Below are 10,175 nucleotides of genomic sequence, written 5' to 3' on the forward strand. Positions count from 1 at the left end.
TTCTAGCTTTCTTATTTCAAGTTTACTATTCCTATGATGTTCTTGTGATGTTCATACTCACTTGAACTAGGAAATGTCAAAAAATGAGTAATCTTTGAGGGGATTTCATACTTAAAACCCCCCTCAAATAATCTTCCAAACTCCCTTTACAAGTTTCAAGTTTCAATCTTTATGCTTTATTTTCAAAAAACATGATTAGTAAGTTGAAGCTTTCATTCTTGAAAGTATTCCTTGCAACAATTTTCATCAAATCTTCAAAAAACCTCAACTTTATACAAGTTCAATGATGTTTGGGAAAGTGCAAACCCTTTTCCAAACTAGAACACATGAACATTCCTATTTCTATGTTCAATATTAAAGTTCTACATTCAATATTCAATGTTGTTTAAATGAGATCAAATTCTCTTTAAACTATAATCAATTTCAAGTCATGAAGCATATTAAAGGCGAGGCCTTTTAACATGGAAAAGTCTAATGTTTAAGAATCAAACCTCCGAATTTCAATATTCAAGTTCAAGTTTCATTTCAAATTCTATATTCAAAATCAATGATGCTTCAAGATGAGAAACTCATCTAAAGTTAAGATTTTCTAGAGAATTGAATCAGTGTCGGGCACGCTTATTATTAAGAAGTTGCTTGGCAATCGGATCTCAAATAGAATATTACAATTTCAATACGCAATTTCAATATCGCAATTTCAATACCGCACTTTCAATACCGCACTTTCAATATCACAATTTCAATATCGCACTCTTGACTCGTCTTTTCAAGGCGATGTGGTTTTGTACGCATTTCAATAATTCCTCTTCTATTCGTGATGATGCTTTACGCGTTTATTGCTTTCATCACCTAACATGCTAAATACAACAATATACAAAAGGTTACATCACGCTTAACAAAGATAATTTTTGGACAAACCGGCCTTAGGTTCCTTGAATTAACTTTAAAGCAAAGTGACCACGTACAAGTGGCAATTTCAATGTTTCTAAATACATGATTCAACCAACCTAGTGCCATGATTATGATTTCGCAATACAATCCTTGTCTTGTGTTTGAATGTGTTTCCAAAGCCTACCAAAATAAGCGGTTCGTTCCCGTACCCGAATCTCACACATCCGGTTTCAAGATTCAATGCCTTGTCCAAAAAGAGTCAACTTTGGTCCTTCCAAACGGGACCCTTAAAGTGTTTCTTGGCAACTCCGTCGAAGTTCAATATTTGAAAGCTGTAGGGGTATTTTGCGCACTTTCTTATATTTTGAGCTTTGATTTTCAATGTTCAAATCCAATTACATCATTGTGTGAACCTAGGATTTTGCTCCCCTTTTGGGGTGGGATTGAAAAGATCAAGTCAAACCTAGTTGATCACACACGTTGATGAGTCTTAAACAAGATTCATGAAGCTCTCATAACTTACATACAAAATTCAATGTATAAATTATGCGAAATACGAAAAAAACCACTACAAAAGCAAATGAAATGCAAATCAACAAAAAAAAAACCAAACTACAGTAATTCTCTAAAAGATCACCTTGATGAATTTATTCGATTGTTATGGATCTTCAAAATATTGATGTTGAGTTAGACAAAGAAGATCTTGCAATATGCTTATTGTGTTCATTACCACCATCTTACATACATTTTCGTGATATAATCCTATATGGTAGAGATGATTTGAGTATTGATGTGTGACGGATGCTTTGACCCGAAGGGATTTGACTGACGATCAATTAGTTTTAAGTCATCAAATAACTCTAGTAACGATGGCTTGTTTATGAGAGGTAGAAAACATGAGAAGGGTTCTACGAGTTATGGTGGAAATTAGAATGGTAAGAAGAAGGGTTCTACGAGTTTAAGAAGAATGGCTAGTGTGCGCGCACATGATGAGTTAGAGAGAGAAAGTTGATCTAAGCACAAATACTCACCATTTTTACTTGTAATAATTCCTCCTTAAAGTTTGAGGTGATTAATACAAGTATTAATCCCCCTTTTCAAAAGTGGATGTAGCTCATTTTGAGTGAACCCTATAAATTTGGTGTTATTTATTTTAGTATTTATTGTTCTTCATTTATTGCCCAACAAGAAAACCACAAATCAAAATTATTCGATCTTTATTGAATTGATCCTACGTTAATTCATAACATCAAGTTATATGTATCAAACATGATTTCACTTAATTTTTTATATATTTAAATTGTATCAAACATTTTGTTAAGATTGAAAATATTTAGCTAACAATTCATGATATTTCCTCCAGAAATGAAGTATTTAACTCCAAATTATCAGTGTTTATATCAGAAACTAGCTTTAAAACCTGATAAAGTGATCTCTGATCACTTAACACAGATGTATGTGAAAGGCCTTTGACATTAATGATTCTAAGTGGTTGATTTATCCACTGAGATTGAACTGCTAGCAAGCTCAATAAATTCACTGTTCCATCCCCATCACCCCATATAATGGAAGGCTGCTTATCAAAACCCTTTGCATCATAGAACAATGTTTCCGGTGTATGAATCCCGCTTCCAATTATACAAGTAACCGGCACCTCAGGGGCCGTTAATTTCTCCACCATGGGTAGGACTCGAGTTTTATAAGGATGTACACCTTCCGAAAATCCAATATCAGTAAGAAACCTAGGAATATCTTTTGCAGTGTAATTAGCATTTGGGGTGATCACAAGGGGCTTGACATGACCAAATAATGTAGGGCTTGGCATGAGCCATAGATTGCTTTCAGAGCTTCTTTGTTCCTCCCTTACTAACAATGGCTTGACTAAGGGGACTCCTAAGGTGTACCCTGACGCAAAGGTGAGCATTTCTTGGACAGTTCCACCCCACGGCGTTGAAAGTGCAATAAAGTGCTTGATGAATTTCATTCGCCAAGATGTGGTGGTACGTAACAGTAATTGGTGGACATATAGACCTCCTAAGCTGTGGGATATTATAATTACAGGTTTACCTCCATTTACCACACTTGCATTTTCAATGAGATCTTTCAGTTGTTGGAGGTACTTAGATCCGATATGGCACGAATGCCCTTCTGGGGCTAAGCCATAACGAAAATCATATGGAGCTCCAAAAAGGGTTTTGCTATCAATGTAACCAATTTCTTCCAATGATTCTACAAGAGGTGCCATATATCCCGAGATTAACCTGCTCATGAAACAAAAACCAAAAAATTGATGAAATACCATTCTGGTAGAGTTAGCATAACAAAAATAGACAAGTTCCGATCAAATGCCTAAGAATTCCATGCAACACTGAACAAGTTCCAACTATTAGACACACTCACACTCTGTGAGCCAGACCCCCCTTCACTACTCTGTGAGCTAGACCCCCCTTCACTACTCTGTGAGCCAGACCCCCCTTCACTACTCTGTGAGCTAGACCCCCCTTCACTACTCTGTGAGCCAGACCCCCCTTCACTACTCTGTGAGCCAGACCCCCCTTCACTACTCTGTGAGCTAGACCCCCCTTCACCTACTCTGCTCGCACGACAGGATCAGGAGATTTTCTTTCAAATTATGTTTTGCATAACCTTCCATCTAATAATTTTCGTCTAGGCATCAAGTTCAAGCAACTTCCATGAACGTAGACCAGTTGAATAATCCATGTGTTAAGGGTTTGGTAAAAATTAGTTGTTAGTTAGTTGTTTAACGTGTAAAAAGGACATTGACGTATAATGACATACGAGGTTGATGGCTCTACTTTTAGACATTACTGGCTTTTGAGCCCGTTTAACAAAAGGACGGTTTTAGAGTGGTTATTTAGTCGTGTTTTTAAGTTCTAATTTTATTGAGCATGTGATTTTAGTGAGAATATAGATTTAAATAGAGGTAGAATTTGAAGGTTGAAACAATACATAAATTAAATAGTGAATTTATATTGAGTATTAAAGGGAAAATTTTGAATGGATACATTGATGAATTGATGTTGTATGAGGAAGATGAAGTACAAGAGACGGTTAGAGTTATAAAATTTACGTAGTAACAAAAAATAAAAGAAAAATTGGGAAAAGAAAAAAAAACAATTTCATAGCTAGAGGAAAGAGATGACACAAGTCATCTAATCACACGTGCTTTCACTTTTTAAATACTAGGTAGGTAGAGGATTTCTAAACATATAATGGCTTGTGTCCATATGGACACAATTGACCCAAATACAACCATCTTGAGTACCAATACATAATATGCCAGTACCAAAAAATCAAAATTGATAAGAAGTATCAATACAAGTCATTTTGTGTTATTCTTACTAATATATTCTGTATTGGTACTAAAAATTCTATATTGGTACTCACTTGTGTCCATATAGACACAAGGCACTTGAGGCCAATACTTCTTCGGGTATAGATTAGTACAAAGTTTTCATTTTACACAACCTTCTTGAGTGTTGACTTCTACAAAACTCCCAAGCAAAAAGAGGATATATTAGAAAACTGTCAAACCTCTAAATTCACCTCAAAAGCTACTTTTTTGCCACACCTCTCATAAGTCATAACTAAACACCCCCTTAGTTCTATATCGAACTATCACGGATGGACCATGAGGATTATACGGTTTCATTATTAATTTAGATTTAAACCAATTCTTTGTTGGCTCATTGGTGATTGAGGCTGAACTTGATAGGAAGGACCCCATGTTCGATCCCCCGCAACAACAATTGGGAATGAACTGGAACCTATTCACCCAAAACTCGCTCCAAATCCGGATTAATCCTAAAAGTGAACCGGGTACTAACACCAAAAAAATTTGTTATATTTAGATTTTGGTCTCTTGCATGTAAACCTGCTTAAACAATCCCTTACATACTCCCCCATCAATCGTTAAAGTGCACTCGTCAACTATTTTCGAATACTTACAAAGGAGACATGACTTAAGAATTTACTCTTCAATTAAAAAATCATATTTTATGAAGACCAGTAGCCGGCTGCGTGGGTCTGGAAATTTCAAATTTGACATTGATGGTGTTCTAACACCCTGTGATTATATGAAATAGTTGTATTTATTAATTTTGTGTTTTTTTCCACAAAAGTGAACTTATTATCAGCGTACAATTTTGGATATTTCGGATTTGATATCCGAAAATATTTATTGTAAAACGGGAATATTTTTTTTTATTTTTTTTGAATATAGACCGATATCGGATTTTCGTGTATCCGATCTAAAAATTTCCGATATCCCAAACTTTCGGATCGGATCCAGATCACATTTTTCCGATCCGGAAATTTCGGATCGAATCAGATCCTATATTCGAAAATAGAACACCCCTAATATGTATCATATGTAAATTTTATTACGCGCGTTAGATAAATTAGGATACAGTAATGACAGAAGACCCCTAATTTCAATGTATTTTTCCTTTTCAAAAAATAAAAAAGAGTTGACAAGTTGGATACTTGAAACTCGATACTATACACAGTACAAGTTCTACATTTCATTTGAATAAAAATTGACGTGCAAACGTATATGAGAACTTTTATCTTATTTCCGACTATATTTATAGTTAGGTATACTCATAATAGGTTTTTACTTATTGATCGGTTGTTCTAAATCGTAAATAAACAAAATCGATAAAATTGGTACATGTACCCAGCTCTAATATACTTCGTGCTTAGAAGCAAGATTATTAGATTAAGGAGTATGAGTGGAGTGAATACCTAAAAATATGCAGTGAAGTACGTACTGACTATCAAGTATGTGACCTAAGGCAAGTTACCCAACAACTTAAGCATATTTTAGCAGGTTAAATTGTACTCCCTTCGTTCTTTATTATTCTACCCATTTGGAATTTTGACACTATTCACAATGGAAGGGAATTTCTTGAATTACTACCAATATATAAGAAAAAATATAGTCATGTGGGATCTTATTTGATTCGTCTCAATGAACACTTTGACAATATGAAAATTTTAAAATTTTTAATAACACGTAATTAGAGATATTAATGATGTAAAATACGCATTGGTAAATGTGCCAAATTGAAATAGGTAGAACATTTAGGAACAAAGGGAGTAGTTGACAGCACGAGCATGTCTAACATTACTTGTGCTCTTATCATCTGTTGTTGCTTATGCTCTTAAATCAAAGTGTAACCCATAAGATGTCGCTACAATATGTGGACACGTGGCTAACACAAAGGTCCAAAACACGCGTGCTCGATGGCCAATTGTTCTATTTTCACGCTAACAAGTTGTTGCTAAGGACCATTAACAAGGCAAGTCATTTACAAATTAGGTAAGGATCATTTTCATGCTCATAAAATTGTAGCTAAGTCCCAATTGTCGCCATTAAAAACACACCATGACGCTAAGTTGTAGTATCAACCTAAGATATTAACTTACTTCCATGGATTTTCCATAAAAACAAAGTTAATAAATGAAATAACACAAATAAATATAAGAAACTCACTTGAGGGTGGGATCAAGGTATAAAAGGGAGTGAGTAGATCCAAAGTGAGGAACTCTAGTCTGAACCCCAGGAGCATTGTAGTAATCATCAGTAACCGGGTCATAATATAACGTCATCCTCTCAGCAAAGCATTTTGTATAAGGAACTAGAAGAACACTCGGGTCGAACCATATCCGATACCAACCATCTTTATCCTTGTGCAGTGGCCCTGGATATGTCTTGCAAATTAGGCTTGATGCCTTGTATTCTGACGTAAGCCGTGCCTCTAATTGGTTTCCACCACTCCCAGGGACTAGTATTATTGGGTGAAGCCTGCTATTTGCTAAGCATACCATATGTAACATTATAGTGCTCAAAATGGCATAATAGTACAGATTTCTTAAGCTGAAGATTGATAGTAATCTCTTCATTTCATAAAAGGAAATTGAGGTATTGAGTTTCAGACTACCTCACCAAAAGTTAAATGTTAGAATCGGATTTGTGGGGTTGGGTACTTTGGGTAATGTGTGGCAGAGAATGTGTAGACGTATGCTACTCATTTTTGTTAGTGCTATTGGGCTATTCGCAGTTTGGGCTTAATGCCAATAATTAGTTACCGAAAAAATTAACTTATGTAATGTTATGAACTAGGTTGCACCAAAATGGATCCTGACACGATACGGGTACGGGGATACATCATCTTAAAAATGACGGACATGGAAAATAATATATATATAAAAAAGATAAAATTTCAATCATCTATAAAATAATGTGTCAAAATTAATTAAATCTAGGAAAATTTGTACTTATTAATCCAACATTTGCCTGATTTTCTTTAATTAAGCCTACCTATGCGATATTTCTAAATAATCCAACCTTTATGACCCAACTACTATTATTAAGCCAAACAAGTTACTAACCTGCTATAGCGGTATTCACCCTTACGTGGCATATAACAATTATAATGTTTTTTATTTTTTCCCCCTTATTTTCTTTAATTGCTATTTTGATTTTCGTTCCTCTCTCCTCTGTTATTTTCTACTTCATCTCTGCACTCCTCTCCATTATTTCTCTTCTACCTCTTCTCCACCATTGTCGATCCCTCATACGGTCATACCTCTCCATTCGAAATTCATCAAAAATAATCAGCAATTGCTATGGCTGGGGTAAAGCAATTGCCTGTTGGATCTGGATCTTCTTCAAATTCAAGGTTTTTTTTTCTTTCTAAATTTTCAACAAGACCACAATAACCAACATCCCACAACATAAAAAGGAACAAAAACGCTAAGGTTCGTAAGTTCACCTTCAATTGTACGATTTTGGAGACGAAATTTGAATGCGCATGGATGAAGTCACCTAATCGATGATGATGTCATGAACCAGTACAATTGTGGTTGAAGCAGCAGTAATGGAGGAGAGAGGAATTGAAACACGGTACAGAGAAGAGAAGGGTTAAGGTTTTTTGAAAAAAAAATGAAATCCTTGTTTAGGTGGAAAGTGATGATGACGTGTCCAATATTTTAGGAGGGAAACCAACTTTAGGTTGTCAACGTTTTTAATGTTGACTTTGTAGCAGGTAACCGGTCATCTAGGCTTAATAATAGTAGTTGGATCATAATGGTTGGATTATTTAGAAATATCGCATAGGTAGGCTTAATTAAAGAAAATTGGGAAAAGGTTGGATTAATAATTACAAATTTTCCTTGACTTTGTAGCAGGTAACCGGTCATCCAGGCTTAATAATAGTAGTTGAGTCATAAAGGTTGGATTATTTAGAAATATTGCATAGGTAGGCTTAATTAAAGAAAACCGGGCAAATGTTGGATTAATAATTACAAATTTTCCTTAAATCTATTAACGACATTCAAATAAGAAAATAAATATTCAAAAGGTTAGAACTAGATCCATGTTAAGTTTATGTGAGTCAAGTCGAGTAAAAAATCCTAACCGAGTCTGTCACCATTTATGTGAGTCTTCCCTTGAGTCCATCATTCGCCTAGTCTAAACTAAAATTACTTCCTAAGGGTCTAAACCAAGTTAAGGTCTGCCGTTAGAGTCTTCACACACTTAGGGCATTCTTGGATTGGGTGTAATGGATTATGAGGGTAATAAAAGTCAAACCACCTTAATAAAAGCACAATGAAGGTGAATTGAGGTGGTTGCAAGGAGGATGATGTTGTGGTATTGTGATGAGAAGTTGTGGTAGTGGTAGTGTTGTGAGGAGAAGGGAGGAAGGGGAAAGTTATTACCCCCAAAATGGGGGTAATAATCACCCTAGTGGGATGGTGGGTAACTATTCCCCCCATAATGAGAGTATTTGTTCCCCTTTCTTTTTATTTTCTTCTTGCCAACACTAGCTTGTTCTCTTTGCCACCACTTCATCACCTTATCATCACCTTCAATTACCTTATTTTTTGTAGTTTGACTTTTGTTAACCCCTTAATGCATTACCTTCAATCCAAGCATGACCTTAGAGTCCTTCCCCTAGAATCCACTTACACCTAGGATAGTTCCCTCAATCCTCATCTCGTAACTTAAAGTCAAACCCGTATAGCCCAAAGTAAAAACACTAAAACGGTCATAAAAAGAGTTTTACAAAGAACTGTGAGGCCCATAATATATCAATCCGTAGGTCTAACCTTAGTCCATCATCCAGAGTCAATTTCAGCCCAAAACAGTTAGCAGATCAAAAGTCATAGTTGTTGCAGTCCAGCAGTTTTATAAAAATCCGTTTATGTGTTATGAGTCGAACCCACGTCCAACCTTTTGAGTCTGAGTCGTCCGAAATAGCTTGCTAACATATTCCAAATAATTAGTACGTTTGTTATAGATGGCATTCACCATCTAAAAGGATTATTAAGTTAGTCTATACTTCAAAATTAATAAATTAACACTCTTAATTTATAAGCGATTATTACATTCCGTTCAAACCCCCTAGATCTTAAAAATATAGACCATGAGAGCACTATAACTCTCACTTGACTAATAGACATGGAATTACTGCCCAAAATACAAGTTTGGTCCTTACCCGATTGTTAGGTTATGATACATATGACAATTCATAAATCATGCGGAAAAAACCATAAAGCCAGGAAAGCATATTATTTACACATAATCATTTAGCATAGTTTAGATGCATACACTTTGTTGCGTGCCTTCCCTAGCTGCGCCCGAACCGAACAAGAACAAGTCTTTAGGACTCCAAGTGTCGTCCCTCCGTAGATAGTCCACATCACGTCCGGATCCGCCTTAAGATTGACCAACTAGAATCGCCCTTAAGGTACTACTTATTTTCGGCTAAATGGGCAAGAGCTATGGCTGATTTTTCTGCTTAAAAATCCTAGCTTTAAATACTTGAAAACTTGTATATAAATAATGACCCTAGGCCCTTATTTATTGAGGTATGGAAAAGGAATTGTAATCCTACAAGGATGTGGATTTGTTAATTAGAACTTTATTAGGACTCTAAATAACAAAGCAAATCTAATAAGATTAGGATTTTAATATTCGCACGAATCCTAATAGAATTAGGATTTCCCGCACACGCATCGTACAAGCCGTGCACCTGCGCAGGCCTTGCGGCCCACGACAAGCGCACAGCCCATGTGCGGTGCTGCGTGCGCGCGCGCCCTTGGCTGGGCCTGGCCTTGCGCTGGGCCTGGTCGAGGCGTGCGTTGCTGCGTGCGGCTCGTTGGGCGATGGCCTGGCTTCGTGCTGGGCCTTCGTCTAGCGGGCCTCGTCCGATGCTAATTTGTACGATACGCTTCCGATTAAATTCCCGATTCCG

At 36.1% G+C, this 10,175-nt stretch overlaps 1 protein-coding gene across 1 annotated transcript; it reads right to left on the bottom strand.

The window, feature by feature from the left end:
• Positions 1-2,152: 2,152 nt before the first annotated feature.
• On the bottom strand, positions 2,153-6,918 carry LOC110793984 (lecithin-cholesterol acyltransferase-like 1). The gene is made up of 2 exons (XM_021998928.2): positions 6,410-6,918; positions 2,153-3,152 (listed from the first exon to the last, which is right to left on the bottom strand). The coding sequence occupies exons 1-2, from the start codon at positions 6,817-6,819 to the stop codon at positions 2,237-2,239; spliced, it is 1,326 nt and encodes a 441-aa protein (XP_021854620.1). The 5' UTR covers positions 6,820-6,918; the 3' UTR covers positions 2,153-2,236.
• Positions 6,919-10,175: the final 3,257 nt, after the last annotated feature.

Source organism: Spinacia oleracea, chromosome 3 (genome assembly GCF_020520425.1).
Source record: "Spinacia oleracea cultivar Varoflay chromosome 3, BTI_SOV_V1, whole genome shotgun sequence".
Classification (NCBI taxonomy): domain Eukaryota; kingdom Viridiplantae; phylum Streptophyta; class Magnoliopsida; order Caryophyllales; family Amaranthaceae; genus Spinacia; species Spinacia oleracea.